Genomic DNA, 23332 nt, shown 5'->3' with positions numbered 1-23332 from the left:
AATAGTTTTTTTTTTTTTTTTACAGCAATCCCGGTCAGCCATTTGAAGATTTGAAGGCATATGTCATCAGCATTTATTATTCCTCAAGATCCCCAAAAAGTATTTTACGCATCGAATTCAGTCATCTTAATGCGTTAATATTAACTCTGTTATTAAAATATTATAGACAATCCTGTGTTTAACTACTCCTCGAGAAGACTTAAATATGTTTTATTTTTGTTTTGTTTTTTTTCCAAAAAAACGTATGTTTAAAATCTATATTGGACTGTATTTTGGAGATATTTACATTTCGAATTATTCACTAGATATCTTTTGTATTCCAACGTCAGTGATCATGAGGATGAGAGGATCATGAACCCCTTTCGTAACAGCGCAAATACACTCATTTTGTTAATGGTACTGGTATGTAACCGTTACAAGCTCACTCACACAGTGTTCTCAAACCTTCTGGAAAACCTGAAAATGCATTTTCCAGTGGAAAATACTAAGAGAAATTGAGGGAAAAAGCAAAATGACCTGGAAAAGACTTAATCATTATTCTCTCTTTTCTTTTCTAATAGAGGTCTCATAAATATAACTGCCATTTAAACACTGTGGGTTTTGAGATTACCGTACACAATTTTAATGGTAGTGTAGCTTTTGAGCCCTAGTAATTAAAATAGTCAATAATGAACACACTTTGTTTTTTTGTTTTTTTTTGAACAGAAAACATTTACTGATTAATTTTGTCTTGATTTTAAATTTCAAATCAAGAAGGGAAAAAAAAAAATTAAAGTCTAAACTCTGACTTGTCTGAAAGCCTGAACATTATTCCGCTCCTTTCCAGATACGTGAAGGTGCACCTTATTCCTCTGGATGCCAGCAGAGCCTGCGCCTTTTACTGCTGCACGGCGCTGGAGCCGCAGACACACATGAGCTTCAACGAATGCTTCCGCGTTCCCGTCCCTGCAAACGCGCTGGCGGTGTGCGCGCTGCAGCTGTCCGTCTGCACGCTGGGACCGCAGGCTCAGGAAGAGCTACTGGTGGGTCTAACATCCAGCAGGCTTAGCATTAAACAGGCCACTGATCATTTCACTTCAGAGGGTGACTCTGTGTGTGTGTGTGTGTGTGTGTTTGTGTTTAAAACTCCAGGGCAGAGCCCAGGTAAGCCTGGCAGACTGCGAGGGTGGCGTGGAGATGGTTTATCACTGGCTGCGAATCCAGATGTTTAACGGACCGGAGTTGCAGAGGCCCGAACAGAAGAGCTTCAACCCTCGCAGACAGCTGGAGGGCCAGGAGGACGAGACACGGGCCAGAGTCACGGTAAACACACATTCGTAGACGGAAACAATGAGACGCCCTCAATCAGTAAACCACATAAATACACACACTTTGGAGAACGTCCTCCCAAAGTGATCCCAGGTTACCGATGCATTATTTTGCTATTCCAATCAATATTTGTAGCAGCTACGTAAAAATAAAAACGATTATAAAAAGGCCCGACAAATCTTAGTTTGTATAAGATTGTAAAATAAAAAATCTTTCCCTTACAGGCCGCCATTGTTGTTTATGTCCCAATGCCGTCTGGGTTGTGATGTCATAAGGTTGACCCTTGGCTCGGGTCCCCTTCAATTTCCCACTCCCTTCTTATTTTCTTGTCCCTTGGAAAGCTGTGTAGACTAGCATCAGCCTCTTTTTTTCCCTTGGACTGCAAATTGCACCCAAAACCAGCACAATATGGTATTTCTGCTGTAAATGCCGTACCGCGCAGCGAAAGTTACAAATGCTTGTAGAAAGTCAAAGTTAACACGAGCAGCCTCTATATGTCATCAGCCTAGCATGTATTGTACTAATTAAATAAAGACAGGACCACTGGGTTCAAATATGTGTTATATATTGCGATTTTTAAAGAAATACATGTTTTTTTTTTTTTTTGTGCTTTTCAACAACACATGTGTGCATCCCCTTTAATACATATAGTTAAGCAGTCGTTCCAAGCCTTTGCTTATTAATCGCTTATTTTCGGAATTAACTTTTTGTCTGAAATGTGGAGGTAGGGTTTAAAAATCTTGTACTGATTTATTAAAAAATTCCAATCATAATGTAAAGGTTGGTCAAAAGTGGTCAATATAATAATGTACAATTTGAGTAGTTGCGTGTGATTTTGGTTTTCTGCACAGTTGTCCCCCCCGCCTTGTAATGGCAGTGTAGCATCTCTGCCCTCAGTGGGTCAGTTGTGTGTTTAGTTACACCTTTGGAGGCTGGACTAATAATAAGAGGGAAACCACATTGTTGTAAAACACACAGCGGAAAAGTGTCAGATGACTAAACTGTCAAATCCATGTGACACCGCCTTCCCTCCCCAAAAAGTAGTCAGTCGACACCAGAAGCGGCTAACTCTACAAATCAATCCCCTGCTGACATGTCACAAATGTGAGCATTTTTGACAAGCTGCCAGAATGAGATGACTCATTTAAAGATGCACCAAACTCCCTAAATCTTGCTGCGCCCCGGGTCGAAATTCTTACCGCGACTGCCGCTTCCATATACAGCTGTTGACTGTCAGTCTGCAGATGCGAAAAAAAAAAAAAAACCTTTTCAAAGCAAGCCGCCATTTTATCTTTGCTACGTGACCTCCCAGGAATCTCTACTGTCACGAAACCCCACTCACACAGAGGAACGGGACGTCGAGGTGGCGCTCCAGAGGCTGCAGAAGACGGATGAGCCAGGGGAGGTCGCGTCGGAGAGGTGCGGTTATTTTCGTCCTCGTTATTTACCCAGCGGCGACCGAGTGACGAAAGAGCGCTTTCGCAGGAGCTGGCAGGCCGAGTCGGTGGACAGCGGCTGCAGCAACAGCACCGCCTGCACGGCCGCCTGCTCCGAGACCCTCTGTGCGGAGGTCGTCTGTGGCACCCCTGGAGGGCGCGCAGAGCAGATGGCGAACAAGCTCTCCACGGTGAAGGTAAAGAGTCTTCCACGGCGATGCACTCACGACCCTTCAGCCAGTTCCGTCAGTGTGTGTGTGTTTGTGTCTCATCTATTGCAAGGTGGAGAAGGCCACCATGACAGAGGGCCCATTCACAGAGCCGGTGCGGGTCCGGCCCAAGGAGAGGGGTGGCCGTTGGGGTCACGCCTCCCCTTTCATGCGCGGCAGCACCATTGTTCGTTCCCAGACCTTTTCTCCCGGTGCCCGCAGTCAATACGTCTGCCGGGTGAGACTTCGCATATTAAAACAGAAATCCTCACGAGCCCTCGTGCGAAAGCCCCGTTTAAACTCTTTGCCGTTCTTGTTTTTTCAGTTGTATCGCAGCGACAGCGACAGCTCAACTTTACCAAAGAAATCTCCATTTGTCAGAAACACATTGGAGAGAAGAACGCTACGCTACAAGCAGGTTGGGCCTCCCCCCGCAGGTCACATTCCGTGTTTTTCTATCCTGTGTGTCTGAAGTGTGTTTTACGCGCGTGAGCAGCAGTCGTACCGTTCTTCCCTGGCCGAGCAGCCGACTCGCACCTCCCTGGACCTGGAGCTGGATCTCCAGGCCTGCAGGACCCGTCAGAGGCAGCTGATGGAGGAGCTGAGCGCACTGAGGGAGCTAAAGCTACGACTAGAGGAACCACAAGCCAGTGAGGCTTGCGAGCTCCCCCACTGGGCCCTGAGAGATGAACGCTTCCACTACCTGCTCAGAGAGGCACAGAGACAGGTGGGGCGGCGGCCGAAGCACCCGCGCCGCTTTACGAGACACCTCTCCTCTCGGTCCGTCACCGAGACTCATTTTGTCGCGCAGGCGAGCCAGAGCGAGCAGGAGCAGCGTCAGGAGGAGGCGGCAGAGAGGAGGCTGAGGAAGGCTTCCAAAGAGGTTCTGCAGATGAGGGGGCAGAGCCAGAAGGAGCCCCTGCCGGTGCAGACATTCAGGTGACGTCCTCAAAAAGCCCCTCCGTCACATAGCGAGCCTATGCGGTCCAGCTTTCTGTAGTGTGGGAATGCAGCGCGTGGTCCGAAGGAGAAATGCATGTTTCGACAACTGATCAGCATTCTTCCACAACCTGCGGGAGGCTCACTTCAGATGTTATACTTGGCAGCATCATCAGGTCTGGATGAGTGTTGCTCTAATTATCTCTGACTCATGAGGTTTAGTCAACAAAACTATCAAAAAGAAAAATTACCTGATCCTGACTCGGCCTCCCGGTATGCTGGTTCAACTCGAATATCAAATGAGAATCTTCTTGTGTCGCATTATAAATAAAGAAAGAAGTTCAAGATACGTAAAATAAAATTGACAAACACAAAAGAGGTTTTGAAATGTGTCAAATATTTGTATTCATTTTTTTTGTTTTGCAAGAAAATCAGAAATCGACATCCCGGTTTGCTAAAACCGAGAAAGTGTGTGTGTGTGTGTGTGTGTGTGTGTGTGTGTGTGTGTGTGTGTGTGTGTGTGTGTGTGTGTGTGTGTGTGTGTGTGTGTGTGTGTGTGTGTGTGTGTGTGTGTGTGTGTGTGTGTGTGTGTGTGTGTGTGTACACACAGCTTTTAATAGACAGTTTACTATCAATATTTGTGAGATATATTTTCACCAGCTCTACGAAACACTATCATTACTTTCGCTACATTACAAAGGTCCTGTGGTCCTCTTCTCACGTAATGTACACTGCTCAAAAAAATAAAGGGAACACTTAAAAAACACATCCTAGATCTAAATGAATGAAATATTCTTATGAAATACTTTGGTCTTTACACAGTTGAATGTGCTGACAACAAAATCACACAAAAACGATCAATGGAAATCAATTGTATCAACCCATGGAGGTCTGATTAGGAATCGCACTCAAAATTAAAGTGTAAAAACAAACTCCAGGCTGATCCAACTTTGATGTAATGTCCTTAAAACAAGTCAAAAATGAATCTGTGTTGCTTCCTGAGTGGACACTATGATTTCACAGAAGTGTGATTGACTTGGAGTTACATTGTGTTGTTCAAGTGTTCCCTTTATTTTTTTGAGCAGTATATATTCTGTCTCTATGCATCAATGTCTTTATACAAAATCTGAGTCCGTCTGAGAAATCTGAGAAAAAAAAGACAGAACCTGATAAGACTCTAAAACGAATCAATTCATCAACTGTAAACATTGCTTGCACTGTTCTAGAAATTTAAACTAAATATCAAGTTTAAAGCCACAATATCAAGGCTCTCCCTTCACATTAACACTGGCACCAAAATATAGAAAGAATAACTATGTGCAGCAATGTACCGCTATAACCAAATAAAAAATATATCTATGATATGATGCGTGTGCGTGAGACCCACATTTGGCAGGCCAACATTAGAATAAGTCTTTCAAAATAATTTTAATGATAGCCGGCCTCCCTCATGATTGAGAGGTTGTTTTTGATAAACTTCTCATAAGCAAGACCAGCACAAACTTGTTCAAAAACTTCTACAGCCCATCACCTCTTTGCCAAGGTAACACACGACTAATTTCTATGAAGAGATCAGTTGTGATTTCAAAAAAACAGATTTGCACGTCTTACTGACGGCGCATTTAAATGACATGTCAGTCAGTAATTGAATGTAATAGCTGTCTTCAAACATTACCAAACACATTCCTTACAAACCTGCTCAAGAGAAAAGAACTTGGAAATCATTTGTATCAAATGTGTTTTTGTTTATTATTAATGTTTGCTACTTTGATCAGTAGGCTTTCAGTTTGCTAAATCTACCTGGAATTGAGTGAAAATTACCTGTTGTGTGTTTGCAGAGAGAAGATGGCTTTTTTTACAAGACCAAGGTTCAACATACCTCCTTTGCCCGCTGACGACGTCTGAGCACTCACCTTATATTATTTGACCTTAAGATGAAGTATTTGTCAAATGTTTCTGAACTCATGAAGTACAAAGTTGTTTCAAGCAGGACATGGCAGGACAAGATATTGTGGAAGATTAGAAGGTTTCGTGTGCAGTAATTACACATCGACAGCGGCACAGTAACTGACATCAGCACGGCTGTTCATTTCCTTTTTTGGAGGAAGAAGCCTGACATAAGGAAAAGTATCTCTTTATTCCTGTACGAATTACTTCTGTTTGTGCTTAGAAAAAGCTGGAAGATGGGAACAAAAGTCAGTTTGGACAAATTCATTGTACTGTAACTTATTTTATAGTACTTTTCCTTGAAGGAAATTAAAAGAAACGCTTCCTGCTTTTTAAGTGTATTTTGTAGCTTTGAACAAATAGCACTTCAGTGTTTTTACATACAGTAAAATTGAAATATTGTCTAATTTTTGTTTCTGTTCCCTAATTCTCAAGATTTATTTACATAAAATGTCACTTTGTAATCCACTTTTATTACAAATGTCAATTGTCTTTTTGTTATGTTATTAAAATTAATATTATTTCATGTACTTTTCAATATATGGATGAATATATGAAACACTGTATTCAGATTTTTTTATGATGTCTGTATGAACATCTGCAGTGTTACCTCTTGTGAAAATAAAACCATTAAACCACATTTAGGTTTAGGACTTGCTATCAATTGAAGAATAATCTCTTCAGATGTTCCGTGTGCACTCTTTTTCTTAAAATGTGCCACGTGTTATGCGTGTTATGACTGTTACCACAAACTGCTTGCAGTGACCCATTTGATTTTGAACCTGCAGATATCTTGAGATACAGGGAGTTCAGCAGACAGCCACATCAGCAACTTCTTTTCAAACAACATCCTGTCGAAGATTTTCCTCCGACCAGCAGCTGGGCTGGATGTCTGACAAGCGGCACATCGGTAAATCTCATTCATCATGTAACACACCTAAAACATCACATTCCCTCGACTCCTTTGTGGGGGGAAAAATGCGTCTCACTATTTGAAGTACTCCTACAGGCCTGCAGGCAAAGCAGTCCCAGGTCTCAACTTGTTTGTGGTTTAACGTAGCGCATGGCTCAGGGTTCATGGGCTGTGTTCATGGTTGTAAAACAACATAGGTTTGTCCTGCAAGTCAAACCTGCAAACAGGCCATTGGAGCAAAAAGTCATGATTTTTTTTATTCATTTTTTTATTAAATGACCCTAAGATTACTGCTGTATTACAAAAAACACAACAAAGTTACACACACGTGCCCACAGCATCTGGCATACATGGAAAACAATGATTGCAAATACCTGAGTTGACATAGAAAATGCAAAAGTATAGTGCCACACAAAGCAATACCTGATGTCTGTTCCAAAGGTGTACCATCTATTAAGGATTCAAATGAAATTATAGTGCATATCATTCATTTTTCTTTCCATTTCTACAATAATGGCCTGCATCTATAAGAAATAACGAGACAACCAGGGCAGTTGTGGTTGGCAATGGGCGGAGGCTTCAACATATTCTTTTGTGGAATGGTTAGAATATGCACATGATAATTGGCATAATAAAATTAAAAATGTATTGCTAGATTGCTTGAAAAGTTTGCCTGCTTTTAAAATATTTGAAGTCAAAGTTGATAATATCAACCAGAATTGCCTTAAAATGACCTAGAATAGCTGTATGCAATTATCTGTACAAAAGCAGACGTATACATCAATATTTAAACCGCTTTTAATAGACGATTTATTATCAATATATGAGATATATTTTAACCAGCCCTACGAGGCAATTTCTATCATTACTTTTGCCACATGATTAAGGTCCTGTGGTCCTCTCCTCACGTAATATATATTCTGTCGCTATGCATCAATGTCTTTATACAAAACCCGAGTCCTTTTTTAGAGAAAAAAGACAGAACCTGATAAGACTCTAAAATAAGTCAAATCATCAACTGTAAACATTGCTCGCACTGTTGTAGAAATTTAAACTAAATATTAAGTTTAAAGCCACAATATCTAGGTTCTCACTTCACATTAACGCTGGCACCAAAATATAGAAAGAATAACAATGTGTGGAAACTAAGTACCACAGTGCTCTCAAATCACAACGTAACGCTACAAAAAAATAAAAAATATATATATGATATGACAGTAGTTCGTTAGAAGCAGTCCAGTCCGACAAGTCTTGTCTATAGTGGGATGGAAACGATGGTGGGCAGTTCCCCAATTGGAGGGGGATTGTACTTTTCCACTCTCATCAATCGCCGGAGGATGTCGTCACGATCACGTGGCCATGCATAAACGTGCGTGTTTAGAAGCCAGTTTGGAACATGACACTGAGAGCAAAAGCACACATACAGAAAAAAGGACATCATGAGGCTGCTGGGATGTTTGAGTTCAGTTATTTCACAGACAAAAGTTCTGGTGCCACTGCATCCGTGTTCACGAATGTTGTGTAATGTGTCACGTAAATTCACACATAACATTTTTAACCACTTTGCACTCAGGTTGAATATTACCTTTTTAGCCCCGGGGAACAAAATGGGAATAAACCTGAAATTCTTGCTTCCATTTTGGATAAATTCGTTCTGGAGCTGGTAATCACACAAGAAAACAAAATCACAACCTATAGTCAATAACAGGAGATGACAGTGTGAATTTAAGAGAATGTAAAGATTGTGAACCTGTTTGTGTATATAGACAGTGTTGAAGGTCCTCTCATCATTCTCTAGGCCAACATGAGAGGTTGCTACTGTCTCGTAGTACTTGGGGCTGATAATGATGATGATCAGATATTCTTTCTGATGGAGAAATGATCAATTAACACTTTATCATTGTGTAGTTTGTTTTTTGTAAAACAGTCGAGGCAAAAAATTGTTGTATCCACAGACATGCAGCTTGCTCTTGATTATGGCCGAGCCTGCAAGTGTTGGATTCTGCATTTCCCAACATTCTCTAAGAACTGAGGTTAATGAGTGACAGTGCTTTTACCTCACTGAGGTAGCGCTCCATGAAGTCAATTTTGCTTATGCTCCTGAACTGCTGCTCAAAAATGTCAATCTGAAAACAACAAAAGGGTTTATGAAGTACGGATCCGACGGGTTGTGTAAAAGTGTCAATGAATCAGTTAAAATGACAGAAAACATGAACATACATGAGTATCAAAGCCGTTGTGTCGCAGAAGAGCAACGAAGTTAATGATTTCGTTGACATGCTTGTCGTTATCTGCTTCATATGTGACGAAGACCTTTCCTATTGTAATCGATAAATGGTGAAGGGGTAATTAAAGGATGAGCAGCTAATTATATGCAGATCTGCTTTTGGAAACTTACTCTGCTCCAAAGAGAGTGGTGTGCTGTAAGGGGTGTGCTTCACTTGAGCCGGGACGCTGTGGCCACTGCAGAAAAATGTCAGTGCTATGTTAGAAAAACAAACAAACGATCAAAAAGAAATATGTGTGTGTGTATAAACAAAAAATAACTTACATCTGTATGAATCCAGCTCCAGGAAGTCTGTGGTGGTCACCTGGGTCTGGGAAGGAAAAACAGAATCATGAGGAAGAGCAATGAAAGAATTGAATATGATGTGGATACTTACAGTAGGGGGTGTAAGCGGGGCGATACTGCGGCCATGGGGTTTTGTTCGCCACAGACCCCCGGTTGAAGGCCTCAGGTGGGCACTGAGCACAGCAGGCAGCTCCCTGTGGTGAGCATGCGTATGGAGACAAGGAGTGATAGCGCGTTGGTGGGTTGGAATGCAGAGACAGTGGCTGTTCCAGGTTGCTCAGACTGGGACTGTCGCTGCTGGGGAGGGACATGGACTTGGAGAGACAGCTCTCTCCGCAGCAGTCGGAGGCATCGTCAGGGTTCAGGCAGGAGGGCAAGCTGTTTGGATACCCAGACCAGCTGCTGGCGAAGCTTGGGTGGAGCCAGGTGCTGTCGGCCCGGCTCGGGAACGGTGTGGGATGGATGTAGGCAGTTGGCATACTGTGGGGAGGCCGATAGGAGCAGAAGCTCATATCAGATGGGAGGAGAGGATCTGGCTTGCGGTCACCCGTTCTGTCCGGCTTCAGTCTGCTGAGCAAGGAGTTTTCAGCGAAGACACTCTGCTCTGGGGGAGAGCTGGGGGCTTCCCTGTGGGACGCCGAATCATCTTTGTGTAGGGAAGTGGCGTCTCGCGTGCTCATGTTTTCGTCGTCCTCTTCAGGTGTGTTGTACAAACTGCAAAGGCCCCTTCCTATCAAACTGACCTGACTAAGGAAAAGAAACACTGTTATTATATTATATTATACAGTTTCACACATGACTGCAATTGCAAAGAATCTAATTACACTGTAACATCACTGAAATGCCATTCCAACACATTATTGTAATTGCTGAGGCGGTCAGGGCTCACCAAGAGTCTATTGAAGCTGGTAGCATCATTTGTCTTCTCCCTCCTGTAATCCATGTGTGTCTGGATCACACTGCAGATGAAATGATGTTAACCACAAGTTTTCTTTCGAGTCATTAACAATTCAAAACAAGACAGGAGGACATACGATTCCAATGACAGGCGCATTGTGTTACTAGTTACCACTTTTTGGATACTTTTTTGTCATTTCCGGCAGTGTCGGCAAGCTTTAATTTGCGTGACAGCAGATTTGGTTCATGACAAACTGACTCCCACACACGGGACTTTTTGGTTTTGCAGAAAAAAAGACAGCAACGACACGATGCCCCCAAAAGAGAAAGGAAAAAAGAAAGAGATAAAGATTGAACCACGATAAGACTTCAGAGTGAGTTCAGTGAAAGAATAGACGAAGCACCCTTTGAACAGGCTCTCCAATATGATACTTTACTTTGATATCTTCAAACGCAAGTGGGAAAATACTGTGATTTCTTTCTTTTTTAACGACCGTCAGTTTAAGCGACTTTCTAACACAACACATATTTTTCCTGCGAGCGCACCCTCGACCTTCACTGTAAACATGACATATTTATATTGTCCCAGCAACTTTAAAACATCGAGGTATCTTCAGCTCTTGTAATAAATACTTTTCGGACAAGCAAGTAAGACGACGCAGTTTATATAGTGGAAATAAAGGAATAAAAATAAGGAAATAACAACTGTTAAAGAGCTAAAGTACGATGTTAGCTAGCAGCGCTTCACCGGCGTTTCCAAACACATACACACCGACGACTAAAAATAATATTTTCACGATTTCACATACCGTCGATGCTTCGGCTCCGAGTCCCCGCCAGGTGACTCGGGCTCCCGTGAGTCGACAAGCTGGCCGTCAAGTTCCTTTTTTGAAAGGTTGGTTAGATAAAGTAACAAAATTAAAAATAATAATAATAATAATAAGATAAATCTTTGTGCCTGAGTGAGTGGCAGCTGAGACTCGGGTTCGCGAGCTAACGCGCGCGGCTCCACTCGGCCCCTCCCACCTGGTTGTTTGTGTGTGTGTAAACACAGGTTCCCGACCTTGTGAGGACATTCAGCCATACTACGGACCTTGCTCCTTCTGGGGACAAATTTCAGTCACTTGTTGCTTCTGCAACTACTATGATTCTTGCACTACAATAACACTGCTTTTTCCAGAAACTTTTAAATTCATTTTTTTTGCTTATCCTATATCTGGGACCCAGAAGGGGGACAGGGAACTGGAGACCTGTAGGCATTGGTGGAGGATCTCCAGGACAGATTGAAAACAGGGCCTTCAAATATTGAATACTTGTATTAAATCGGAGGGATGTGTTTTACATTACAATATCTATTTGACAATATGTGTCCTTCAATTTTGCTCTCAAAGTTTAACAAGGTGCAGAGCTAGCTCAATTTCTGCCTGCATGATCTTGCTCAACACCCAGTACTTCAGCTGGCATCATTTGTCATATTTGTTTGGATTGGTATAGTCATTATCCCCATTATCTTTAATGACCAGCCATTACTGTTATGACTTTTATGGGATCTCTGTTATTCTTAACACAGTTGTATCTCTGTGTGAAGAATGCATTATATTCTGCACCCTCCTTCCCCCCCAATGGCAGATGGCCGGTTCTCTTCAAGGTTTCTGCCTTGTTAAATGCTTTTCCTGGCCTCTGTCACTGTTCATGAGGGAACTGCAGGGTCTCTGGAAATAATATTAAATGTATTTATGTATGTATGTATGTATAGAGTACCTGCTCTATGAAAAGTGGCTCTAGTAAGTTTTGTTGGGATTTGGAGCAATTTAAAAAAGAATGAACTGAAAGTGAATACGTATTACAGAATGATGATCAAATGCAGTGTCAAATATGGAGCCTATTACAGATAATATATACACATATTATTACATAATATACTGTATAATGTCAAGTTTGATATTCCAACCCTAAATATATACAAAACTGGTCTAACATTATTTTTTGTCAATTTAATTAATTTTTTTAAATTGTTGATTTGTTCCTTTGTAAGGATTAAATTGCAATTAAACAATGACAATTTTTCCAAGTTTATTTCCAACTGAAGAAAAATTGAACAAAGATATGAGGCCAACTTTGGAGGAGCTTCAGAGGCCCATCAGCACCAACCTAGTTGGTGGGGTGTTTGATCTGGGCCGTCTCCGTAATCTGTCTTCAAGAGTCAGTCTAACCAATGTGTAAAATGTCCCTTAACTTCATTGGGAAATGGCACTATATAAAAAAAATAGTGGTTTGAACTGATTACCAAGAAAATTAGTGAAAATGCAGGTGGCAACACACCAGCAAGAGGTGCATTTCATTATAGTGGCAGTTCCTTCATTATCAAAAGACATCCAGGCTATGTTTGAACTGTAGGGCAAGTTTATTCATGCCCAAGATAAAAAGAATTAATTTCAGACAAACACACATTTCATTTTTGTTTGAGCTGATGTAGGAACCGTGATGGGTTGACTTTGCGTTGTTCAGAGAAGCAGGACTCCAGCCAGGCCTTCTGAACAGGAACAGCCTGATTGTATCGACTAACCATTTCCTGGAGTTCCTGCATCAGACAGTGAACAGATTATCAGTTTCCATTTATCAATATGCTTGTAAATTGGCAAAATAATGGCCTCTACTAAGAGATCATATTCTGATTATTTCTGACAGCCTGTATCATAGCTTAAATCAGTAATACTTTGTGCACTGCAATGAAAAAATGTGACGGATTGAATTTCTGTCCGCTTAATTTCTAACCTGAGAGTGGATGTTGTTCTCAACCTCTGCAATGATGTGGGTGACTTCCTGACTCATGACTTCCTCTTCGACTCCATCATAAGTGAGCAATAGCTAAGGAGCCATGAGACGTACAAAATGTCAGACTGTAACTAAAACCCTTTTTTCCACCGTGGTTTTGATAGGCTTTATATACTCCCCCTCACATACACTCACGCGTACATACCTCCAACAAGCTGATATAGGTGTAAATACAGGAATGTGACCATTGACAAGCAGTTATCTTGTCCTGGTCAACAGTGAATTATCAAAACGATTTATCATTTTTAAAGGCGAGTCTGAGAAATAGAGACAAAGTAATAGTAAAACATAACTCCTCACACAAAATAAAAGGATATGTGATAAGGTAGCGGGCCAATTTTTTCCTCTCTGATAACGTCAAGTTGTAGAAAAACACCGAAACTCCCTTCATGAAACTTGGAAGATCTGCACGGCCTCTGCTCTGGTGAACAATCGAAGGGCCTGGGGTTTCTTCATCATCACTCGCTGTACCTAAATTGTGAAACTGTGGTTGAGGGGAGGATGTTGATGTTGAACAGGCTGTCAGAGGAGGCGCTGCGTTCTTGGTAGATCTACTGTGATAGTATCTGTTAGTCAGGTTAAGAGAAAATGACTGTAATTCTCAAATGTGCTGATTCCGAAAAATTTCACTGTGCATTTCAACATCTCATGAAAAGATATGTCACAAGATACATAAATGTCGGGATGCCCCTGGAAGCCAGTTGTTTCCTTATGAGCCTCTCTGTTCCATACCAGTTGAAACCTTTTGTGGCATGGCCGATGCGTGGAAGGTGTACATTTGCTGTAAGGAGGGAATGGATGTAAATACAGGATAGAATAACTCCATATTCTATACTTAAACTTCCCTTAAATCCAGGGAACACACAGACTGACAGTTAGAAGCTAAAGCAGGCAATTCAGGACAACAGATTGAAAACAAAACAGAATGGATGGGATTTAGAATCTGGCAGAATGTGCTCATGAACCAAAAGTAGATATACTCCACCAAGTGGATTTGGTATGGGAACACTTTCCATCAGAAGGAACTGGGAGCATTTTCAATATGGACACCAAAACGGGCAAAGCCAAATACATTGTATTCCATGGAAAAACGTCTGTGACTGATTGGTGATAGTGCTGGCGATTAAAAGTGGGGAGCTTTCAAGCAGGCTTGTAACCGCAGCCACACTGGATTGTTTTAAATGAGTTATATGAACCTAATAAAAATGTAATAATAATAATAAAAGTATTGTAAAGAAATGTGAGCCATGGGATGAACAAAGACGTTACCAAATAGACTGGAGACAGTAGGATACTTTCCCACCAACAGGTGTCAAACCTTTTTGTCCAAATTTATGGGTGTTTTGCACTTTAAGTTGCTGCTGATGAAAGCACAATTGCTACATTTACATCTAATGACATTTTTCTAGAAATTACATATGAACATACCCTTGTTTCTTTTGGCTGCAGCATAAATCTTTTTCAGGCCCTCGTCTAGTGCCGTGAGAAAGATCCCGGACAAATTGTTAGCTTTGTCTCTCTGTTGTGCTACTATAAGGGCCAACTGTGGTAAAAGGAGGAACAATGAAATCATCACCTGCCACCCCTTTTTGTTAGCAACATTCCATGCCTCTGCAAAGTAGCATCAACAAACCTACCTGATCCCGCCCATCCTGTCTTGACTGTTTGTCATCAATAGGAAATAGCAGCACACTTCCAAGTGCCAAGTCTGAAACAATTATGTTACACTTTCAACAAACACAAATCGCACAATTCACAAAGCATGAGTCTTACTTCTTTTTATAATTAATAATTCTACCTTCCATCCTCCCCGCCAACTCATACTGCCGTCGAGGCTCATCTGACCTCACCTCTAGAGCTGAGAACAATCCTCCTCGGCCCCATCTCCCCGAGTCATCTGCACAAATATCAGGACCTATCATAAGTGCTAATCATGTGCTAGAATCTGCATGGTGTTTTTTTTTTCTGAATATCATAGATTTTTATTAAATTAGAATACTGTTAGTGTATTGACACAGTATTGATAAATGAAAAATAAAGGATCCATACCAACACAGTGGACAATTATAGCATCTCCTGGTGCAGCATGAGGATGAGTAACATCTCCCAGAACATACTGGATAGCTGTGCTCTCAGAGTCTGTAGAGCATACGCTGCTGTCGTCTTCCTCTTCGTCATCTTCTTCACTGTCTGTAGCCTTAAGACACAATGATCTGTAGCCTGAGGACTCCCACCAGGCCATTCTGCATCATAAACCAGAAGACATCATCTTAAAAAATTAGGTAGCAAAATGGGTGCGAAAAAAAGAAAATTCGGTATCTTGGAACTCTTTACTTTTTCTTGTACTTCCGCTCTTGCTGCTTCATCTTCAGGTCTTCCTGGATTTTTGCTCTCTTGGCAGCAGCTTCCTCCCTCTTCTGCCGCCTTATTTGTAATTCAGCTTCGGTAAGAAGTTTTCTTTTCTTTGTTGGGATGCCAAGGACATGAGTAATCTGAAATACAAGAGATTTTCCTTCCTTTTAAAATGTTCAGTAAGTATTTGGTATTTGGATGTCTGTGAAAGGTTGGAGGCATCAAGTTGCTCGGATCACATTTTAACAAATGTATTTCTGTTTTTTGGAAATCTAAACACAATCATTGAAAGGCTATTCAATTATTTTTCAGCTTAAAATATATAAAGAGAGAAATCTGAGAGTGCACACTTGAAACTTAAGTGGATATTTAATTTTTGTTATGTGCTAGTAAAAATAGTGACTTTACATTCATAGGTTATACGTTGGCTTTATGTTGTTGTCGTAACTAAAACTGACAGTCCATCTAAAATTCTTTGCATTCAAGTTGTGTGCAGACGAAAATAAGAATTGTATTCTTGTTGCTTCTATCCAATCATGAAAAGTGACAACTGAAATATTATGAATTTCAGCATCAAATTATATTGCATAATTGAGCACCATCATGTAAGAAACAAATAAAAATTAATAAATGTAAAAAACCTCCATGTGTGATTTTAATGAATTTTGACAAGGACAGATCACTGTGTATGATGAATGACAAAACATATTGTATGACTTAAGGGCTCTTCATATTTTAACAAAAATAAACAGGATTACTAGGTGTTTCAGGCATGGTAAGTATTCGTTCGATTATCTCTACTGGTTCAAGTTAAGAACTATTTATCCACCCATCATTTTTGACATGAGACATGCAAGACATCTTACCACTGCTTTGTTTCGAAGAGCTCTTCCCTCTCCGTCTGCTCTTTGGAAGTCTGTCAGCTGCTCCTCCAGCAAGTGCTCAAAGCTCTTTTGGTCCTCGGAGCTGGGGTCTTTACTGTAGTCCTTCCCCTCAAAGTAGTACATGTGGTCTGAAGGAAAGGATGAAATATTGAGTGTCGTAACAATAGGTCATACAAATATATATATGCATATGTGCGTGTATATATAAATATATGAACGAAGTTAGTTGATGCGAAGGAAGACGATACAGAGAATAGGATTAGATGGAGGTTGATCCGCTGTGGCGACTCCTGAAGGGAAAAGCTGAAAGGAAAAGGGACATCCACCCACATCCACACACACTCTCACACACACACGCAAACACGTGTGGTTTAAAGTGTCGTCACAGAATGAGTATTAAATCATTTAGAATACTTTTTCCATCACTTGCAGGGCTATGTTCTTCCTCCTCTTCTTCTTTGAATATGGTTGATTCTTCAACATCATCTTGCCAATGACCACCACGTGACACACCGAGTATCTTTTCAAGTTTAACATCCCGTACAGAGCTGTCCTCCGATGACAAAAGTTTATCCAGCCCAAACTTCATTATCTCACTGAGCTGTAATGTGTGAAAAAGGGAAAAGTGAAGCGCTTTACAAAAGTGAGAACAGATGAAATAGCGGCTGTAGGAAAAAATATTGCATCTTGCGGTTTTGTGTGAGGACCAAGTTGACAAACCTGCAGTCCTGAGGCAGCAGACTGAGCTTGATCCAGACATGAGAAACGACCTTCTTCAATAACAGTGTTGGTGAGATGCAGCTTAGATACAGCGCGGGAATACATGATCTCCTCCACTGTGTCCCTTGCCAGTAGGCGAATCACCTTCACAGGCCTGTTACAGAGCATAAACTTTTCAGAAAAACATTACAGTCCAATGGTGCATGATGTCAGTCATTTTTGTCACAAGGTGGTACCTGTTCTGTCCAATCCGATGACAACGTGCAGCAGCTTGCAAGTCATTATGAGGGTTAAAGTCACTGTCCATAAAAATTATAGTATCAGCAGCTGTCAGGTTCATACCAACCCCTCCTGCAAACAAAGACAATGTCTTAAAATCCAAGCCAAAAGAGCATATCCCATTTATCTTTTGTCATTTACAGATTTGTAATGTGATTATTTATGCATGATTTATAATGATGTGTGCCATAAAAGCAAACCAACATTGCGAACAGCAATTATAGGCTGGGAAAGGAAATTAAGTTCCTTTCGTTCTACTTTCACATGCCATAAAAAAAAGTGGCTTGCCTTATTTGTGCTCGTAACTCATCCTGTCAGTATTATTATTTCCTCTCTCAGCTAGTTGTGAAAAGCTTATGATTTTTGCTTCATCAACACTGACTTATTACATACGGACATTAAAAACTATAAAGGTTCAATTGCTTATTTCTAGCATTCCAAATAAATAGTTGTTGCAAACTCTGAGGATAAGTTCAGTACAGTGAAGAGAATAGTCTGGTTTTCATTCAAATGTGTCAGGAAAAGGAAAACGCACATTTATCTTGGTAGTGAGTGCAACAGGTCTTTGTTTGCAACAATTAGGATTCTTCAGTCTCACAGAGCCAAATACACAGATATATTTGTCATCATTCATTCAGTGTATATCAATGCATACATAATGCAGCAGGATTACTTTTTGTTTACTCTGAATACTCAAATATCACTCAAGAACGATTTAAAAAATTAAATGGTATTATGCATATAACTTGCAGCTTCTAATATACGCTTCAAATATTACATGGCATCTAATTCATTTAGTTAATCTTAGTTCAGAATAAAATGTCTTCATGTTCTTTAAGCAACTGAAAGTCTTTTCTATAGAATACAGAACAAAGGTATCTCACTAAGTGAGATATTTCTGCTAAAAAAACTACTTTTGATGGAAAAAGGCAAAACGTATCATCTGTGGCAAGTGCAAAAGTCAACACTGAATATGGATTGTTTGTGTGTATGAACAATGTAAGAGAAATGTGCTGATTTTTGTCACTTCTTATGTCTGCCTTCCTTCCCAAGTGCAAATTTGTTTTATATCTACCGTAATTCTATGTGCAAGGTTTGCCTTGATGCTCCTAAATAAAGGTTTCAGTCACCTGCTTTAGTGCTGAGTAGAAAGACAAAAATATCTTTGCTGCTGAAGTTCTTCACTGCAAGGTTCCGCTCTTCACCTCGGACAGACCCATCTAGACGTTCATAACTATAACCTGAACAGAAAAGCTAAGGTTAACTTTAATTGACACTAGATGAAATAAAAACATTTCATGATGTCCTCTAAAAATAGTTGCCTCTACTCTAGGAGTGGCATTTATTTTCATGACAAACCCTATGGATGGTTATACTGTATGTTCACGACATCTTGCTATTCCCACCACTTCACCTCGATACTCCATGTAATCCTGAAGAATGTCCAGCATCCTTGTCATCTGAGAGAAGAGCAGGACCCGATGACCCCTTCAGTCAGAAATATAAAAAGACAAACTCAGTTAAGTCACCACTGAGGCAGTGAAAATAGAACGAGCTAGGCCAAAGTAAACCTTCTGTTCAAGCCCAAGTCAGACCCCGGCATTTTACAGCCCACGGGCCATATCCGGCCCGTTTTGTTTTTTTATATGGCCCTCCAAACAATTATTTTTGGATATTTTAACAAATATTTTCAATCAATATTAGATTTAGAAACTCCTTATTTTTTCCTTGTGTTTGATTTTGTATGGATGATTACATTCAAAATAATTTCAGTACATTAATATGATCATAAATTATTTTAAAGTCTAAACAAAATGTGAAAAATTTCAAATATTTATGTTCAAAAAAAATTTGAAAATAATGCTCTAAAAATTAAATATGAAATGTGGCCCACCAGCCAAAATAATTGGCCACCCCTGCTCTAAAATGTGTGGCATCAGGGCAAAAAGTATATCTACATGCACTAGGTGGAGCCATTTGACAAGTAGAGCAACTCACCCTTTGTGCAGATAGGTAAGGATGCTATCAAGCAGGCAAAGTTTCCCACTGGCTTCAACAAGATGTTCCCCCACTTCAAAGGGCTCTGGCTCAACCCCTGATAGAGAAGGACGATCATTTTATCATAATTATCAGCAGTCTTTTTGCCTCTAATTTGGATCCTGTCCCGTCAGTATTCATTAATTCCTGGCCAAATCTCACCATCAAACAGGTATGGATGATTGACGCATTTCCTCAGCTGAATCAAGATGTTCAGCAGCCGTGTCTTGTTGCCCCGCTCGTTTCCAAAAGCCTCTAAAACGCAGATTTATTATGGCAGAGTTACAGGCTGTTTGAAAAGCCGATACTATTCTATGGTAATCTGCATATTGATAATGGCATGCGTCACCCAGATCCTTTGTCAAAATGGCTTTGTAATATTTTTTCTGTAGAGCCGAAATGCCATGGTACACCACCAGTTCGGTCTTCTTTGGGATATCTAACGCCACCTCTGATTTGATTCTGCGAAGCAGAAAGGGCTCCAGGACTGCTTGGAGCTCAGCAGCTATAGAAGTCAGAGAAACCCACCATAAGTCAGTATGGATTTCAGAGAAATCACTAGAATGTTTATGGGAAGCTTTTCCTACCTCAAAATGTCAAAAAAGCAAAATTATAAAGTAACTGAAATACATGAACAAAATCTCCCATACCAAGTGAAGGTTTACGTTGTATGCTGGAATAATAGTCGACAAAATGGTCCCGCTCATCTGCAGCAAAGATGCTGGGTTGAATGAAGCTCAGCAGGGCATAAAGCTCCTGTAGGTTGTTCTGAATGGGAGTCCCTGTCAGTAAAACTCTGAAATCCACAGAGAACTATTAAAGAGACACAAATGCAAATTTAAATTTGAGGGGAGTGAAAGGAAAAGAAAACTGCTGTGGTGTTAGGGCGGGATTACTGCATAGAGTTGATGATCTCAAACCTGTGTCAGGGTCTTGTGCAAGAGAGATTTGTGATTCTTCAGTCTGTGGGCCTCATCTACAACAAGAATCTTCCATTTAAATCTGGAGAGGAGAGTATATACAAGATACGAGTTCATACATGTATTGATATTTTCATTAACAACGAGGAAACAGGTAAGAAGAATCATGATATTTTGACTGTTGTTAGCAGCGGCTGGACATTCTTTTTTTGTGTCTCAGTACTACACCCAGTTACTTTTATACATTGTGCCATCATGTACTTATTATCAATGGGTTTGGTTTGTGGATGCCAACTGAAAACAATTAAGAAAGGAGATAAATTCATTTTGGAGATTTGGCTACTTGTATTGACATTTCCATTGCTAAATTTCTTCTTCCCCACTAAAATATGTGGACACTATCATTTTGATAATGCTACCTTATGGTAAATATTCTTATGTATCTCAGTCAACAGAAACACAACACAGTATAACAGTACAGTATTTTAAATTATGACATCTATACAGCCCATCTAAGTGTACAGGCACAATTACATGAAAATAACAGTATTTTCCAAAATAACGATAATTTTATCTTGAAACCATTTAGCGTCAAAATACACATCTTTATGATAGCTGTGTGGTTCTTAAGACACTCACTGTTTCATGAATGATGTATCTTTGAGACATAGCTGAAAAAATAGAGAATTATTTTAAAAAAAACATCAGTTTCAACAAGGGGACGTTCATACATTTTTATTCCTTCTCAATGATCACAGACCTCATATGTAGTCAGCAGAACATGGAAATCCTGAGAGTCATTTTCCCTCTGAATCTCCAACCGTTGGTCTTTGTCACCCTTGTAACACAGAACAGTCAAAGAAGGAGCAAAGCTGGAAACAAGGCAGAATTTTCAGTAAACACACTGTCTTTGACAATCAACCAAACAAAGGTTATCAATAAAAATGAACGTCTGTACCATTCCAACTCCCTTCTCCAGTTCTCCAGGACAGAGAGGGGGCTCAGGACTAAAAATGGGCCTTTCTGCCCAAGGGCACCTGACATGTACACCAGCAGACATATTGTCTGAAAAGACAAATGATTAGAATGGATTCTGGATATAGGGTGACAGTGAAGGAACATCTGAGAAAGTGAAGTAAGTACGTGAAATTTGTTAATTCTATTTTATTATGCTATTTTGTGAACTTTGATCATTGTCTCTTTTACAAATCACAATCTCAAGAGCAGCTTCAGCAACAAACTCCTACAACATCTCCTTTACTTTTCAGCTGTCTCCGTCAGGGGTCAACACAGCAAATCATGCACCTCCATCTAACCCTGAATTCCCAGAGGGACCTAGAGGGACAGATGGAGGCGGACTTTGCAAAAAGGATGGGAATGGCTTTTTCCAGAAAAGGGTCCAAGGACATAGGGTAACTTATAAGAGCAGTGGTAAACTACATCTTGCATAGATGAGGTAACCTGAGCGAGATCAGTGACTGCAAAGTAGTGGTGGGTGAGAGTGTAGCCCAGTGCTTCTCACTTATTTTCTTAGATGTTTAGATGTTTTGGAGAGAAGGTCAGAGAAGCCAGACTGAGATGGTTCGGTCATGTACAGAGGAGGGATTATGTTATATAATATACTGAATATTCTGTATATGAATATAATGGTAGATGGATGCTGGAATTGGAGCTGCCAGGCAGGAGGTTTAGAAAAAGACCAAAGAGCAGCTTTATGGACCAAGTGAGAGAGGATATGAAGTTAGTTGATATGAGAGAACACACATGGAATAGGCTTAGAAGGAGAAGGTTGATTCACTGCGGTGACACCTTGAGGGAAAAGCCGAAAGGAAAAAAAATTCTATGAAGGTTCCCAGTCTTCCAGGTCAACGATTGTCAAATCTTATTATGGCAGCTGGACCTGATATGTTTCTCTCAAAGAGGGGAAAAAAATCAGTTGCCAAAACAAGATTTGACGATTTAAGTCCATGGATCTAAAATGTTGCATATCTTAAGACATACGTCCTGTAATTTTAAGAAAAAAAAAACATCCTTATCCTGTTATAAAACATGATGATACAGTCAGAAGTGATTGCACGGAGGCCAAACCTGGCAGGTCTTTCCTAAACCCATCTCGTCTCCTAAGATGCATCCCTGCTGGTTGCTCAGGCACTCGGTCAACCAATGCACTCCATCTAGCTGGTACCCCCTGAGTTGAATTCCTGTCAAGACAAACGAAGATTCAACTCTTCTAAGTACTAGTACAGAACAGAAAACGTCCCGCTTATGTTTACATGTTTACAACCATCAACAAGTAGCTCAAGGAAGTAAACTATTTTGTTTCTCTGAATGACGAACTTTGCGGATAAACTTTGCGGCGCGCTTATCTCGACAAAGTTGGATGATCCCCCTCCCCCTACCTCTTAAACCCCACTTATGTAGATCATTCTGGACCAGAGACGTCTTATTCTTCTTTGCCACACAGTTGTTTATTTTTGTCAATAACTCCGCCATAGTTCTTGTACAACTGAACACATACAAGAAAACACTTCAACAAGTCGCGACAAGCGCCCCGTGGAAGGCGGGCTCCGGCCGCAAAACACTTCCTGTTTTGGTCACGTGATGCGGGAGAAAGCCCGCGGTTCACTTTAGAAATATCTTATCAGTTTACAATTTTGTAAATATTAGTCTTCAATCCAGTTCATTGGACGACACAATAATGTTTACATGTTTTTGTATGTGTTTTTCACATTACCTTTATTTAAAAAAAAAATATGGCGACAAATGTCATGGACAAAATACGGGGAAAAACGTGTACATGAGAAGCAAAGAAGAAGGATTTCCATTCTGTAAAAGTGTTTTCTTATATTGCTCATGTTAAGTTTACTTATAAAAATAATGGAAAGAGTGGGTCTGGTGACTGATTCACATCATGTTTCCCTGGAAATACAAGTTCAAATTATTGGGTATAAAACAAAATACTGCATCAACTGGAAACCCTTTTTGAGGAAGATATGTATTGGTGTGTCCTAATATGTTTGACAGAATCCTGTAAGAAATAATTTCCAAAATTCAAAGTGTTTATTGTCAAATGCAGAGTTTGGA

The 23332-nt window shown here is 40.4% G+C and overlaps 3 protein-coding genes across 10 annotated transcripts in view; 1 reads left to right on the top strand and 2 right to left on the bottom strand.

Moving 5' to 3' along the window:
- Positions 1–6479, top strand: part of wwc3 (WWC family member 3) — a 36778-nt gene extending 30299 nt beyond the window's left edge. The window contains exons 15-23 of one of the 2 annotated variants that reach the window (XM_086161569.1): positions 827–1022; positions 1132–1302; positions 2621–2727; positions 2794–2941; positions 3027–3191; positions 3279–3371; positions 3450–3680; positions 3765–3892; positions 5731–6479. In XM_086161569.1, the coding sequence (XP_086017695.1) occupies positions 827–1022; positions 1132–1302; positions 2621–2727; positions 2794–2941; positions 3027–3191; positions 3279–3371; positions 3450–3680; positions 3765–3892; positions 5731–5797 (1306 nt within the window). In that variant the 3' untranslated portion in view covers positions 5798–6479. Of the gene's footprint in view, positions 1–826; positions 1023–1131; positions 1303–2620; positions 2728–2793; positions 2942–3026; positions 3192–3278; positions 3372–3427; positions 3681–3764; positions 3893–5730 lie in introns of those variants that run through there. The other variant, XM_086161570.1, reaches the window with a different exon arrangement.
- A 522-nt stretch (positions 6480–7001) lies between these two features.
- On the bottom strand, positions 7002–11213 carry traf3ip2l (TRAF3 interacting protein 2-like). 5 transcript variants are annotated; one of them, XM_086161931.1, is made up of 11 exons: positions 11031–11213; positions 10394–10494; positions 10214–10283; positions 9416–10071; positions 9304–9349; positions 9151–9215; positions 8973–9070; positions 8810–8878; positions 8503–8619; positions 8338–8412; positions 7002–8154 (listed from the first exon to the last, which is right to left on the bottom strand). In XM_086161931.1, the coding sequence occupies exons 3-11, from the start codon at positions 10240–10242 to the stop codon at positions 8008–8010; spliced, it is 1302 nt and encodes a 433-aa protein (XP_086018057.1). In that variant the 5' UTR covers positions 10243–10283; positions 10394–10494; positions 11031–11213; the 3' UTR covers positions 7002–8007. The 5 variants fall into 5 exon arrangements, with proteins under 5 accessions (XP_086018057.1, XP_086018053.1, XP_086018055.1 ...); XM_086161927.1 differs by having other exon boundaries at positions 9416–10067; XM_086161929.1 differs by lacking the exon at positions 10394–10494.
- A 1097-nt stretch (positions 11214–12310) lies between these two features.
- On the bottom strand, positions 12311–22793 carry chd1l (chromodomain helicase DNA binding protein 1-like). 3 transcript variants are annotated; one of them, XM_086161721.1, is made up of 25 exons: positions 22648–22793; positions 22337–22449; positions 21207–21313; positions 21009–21120; positions 20888–20919; positions 20249–20330; positions 19979–20141; positions 19678–19833; positions 19491–19583; positions 19290–19386; positions 18706–18779; positions 18422–18532; positions 17249–17363; positions 17013–17166; positions 16707–16893; positions 16275–16420; positions 15391–15548; positions 15106–15299; positions 14855–14953; positions 14694–14764; positions 14485–14599; positions 13729–13837; positions 13378–13622; positions 12997–13082; positions 12311–12802 (listed from the first exon to the last, which is right to left on the bottom strand). In XM_086161721.1, the coding sequence occupies exons 1-25, from the start codon at positions 22739–22741 to the stop codon at positions 12674–12676; spliced, it is 3042 nt and encodes a 1013-aa protein (XP_086017847.1). In that variant the 5' UTR covers positions 22742–22793; the 3' UTR covers positions 12311–12673. The 3 variants fall into 3 exon arrangements, 2 of the variants coding, with proteins under 2 accessions (XP_086017847.1, XP_086017848.1); XR_015107274.1 differs by having other exon boundaries at positions 12768–12802; positions 12997–13264; positions 13357–13622; XM_086161722.1 differs by lacking the exons at positions 12311–12802; positions 12997–13082; positions 14485–14599 and having other exon boundaries at positions 13476–13622.
- Between the last annotated feature and the right edge of the window lie 539 nt (positions 22794–23332).

The sequence above is a fragment of the Fistularia commersonii genome, chromosome 16, assembly GCF_037954325.1.
Source record: "Fistularia commersonii isolate RoL2024-O1a breed Wild chromosome 16, RoL_Fcom_v1.0, whole genome shotgun sequence".
Taxonomy (NCBI): domain Eukaryota; kingdom Metazoa; phylum Chordata; class Actinopteri; order Syngnathiformes; family Fistulariidae; genus Fistularia; species Fistularia commersonii.
Note: the sequence above shows the minus strand (reverse complement) of the source record. Positions and strands in the feature narration are given on the sequence as shown.

Coding starts and splice junctions, on each gene's coding strand:
- traf3ip2l (XM_086161927.1), bottom strand. CDS start 10,267: ATGGATTACAGGAGGGAGAAGACAAATGATGCTACCAGCTTCAATAGA. Junction 8,413..8,502: donor CTGTCTATATACACAAACAG/GTTCACAATCTT, acceptor TGTGATTACCAG/CTCCAGAACGAATTTATCCA. Junction 8,155..8,337: donor TGTTCCCCGGGGCTAAAAAG/GTAATATTCAAC, acceptor TTTTGCTCTCAG/TGTCATGTTCCAAACTGGCT.
- chd1l (XM_086161721.1), bottom strand. CDS start 22,741: ATGGCGGAGTTATTGACAAAAATAAACAACTGTGTGGCAAAGAAGAAT. Junction 20,142..20,248: donor TGCACAAGACCCTGACACAG/GTTTGAGATCAT, acceptor TCTCTTTAATAG/TTCTCTGTGGATTTCAGAGT. Junction 13,838..14,484: donor TGCAGCCAAAAGAAACAAGG/GTATGTTCATAT, acceptor CCCTCCTTACAG/CAAATGTACACCTTCCACGC.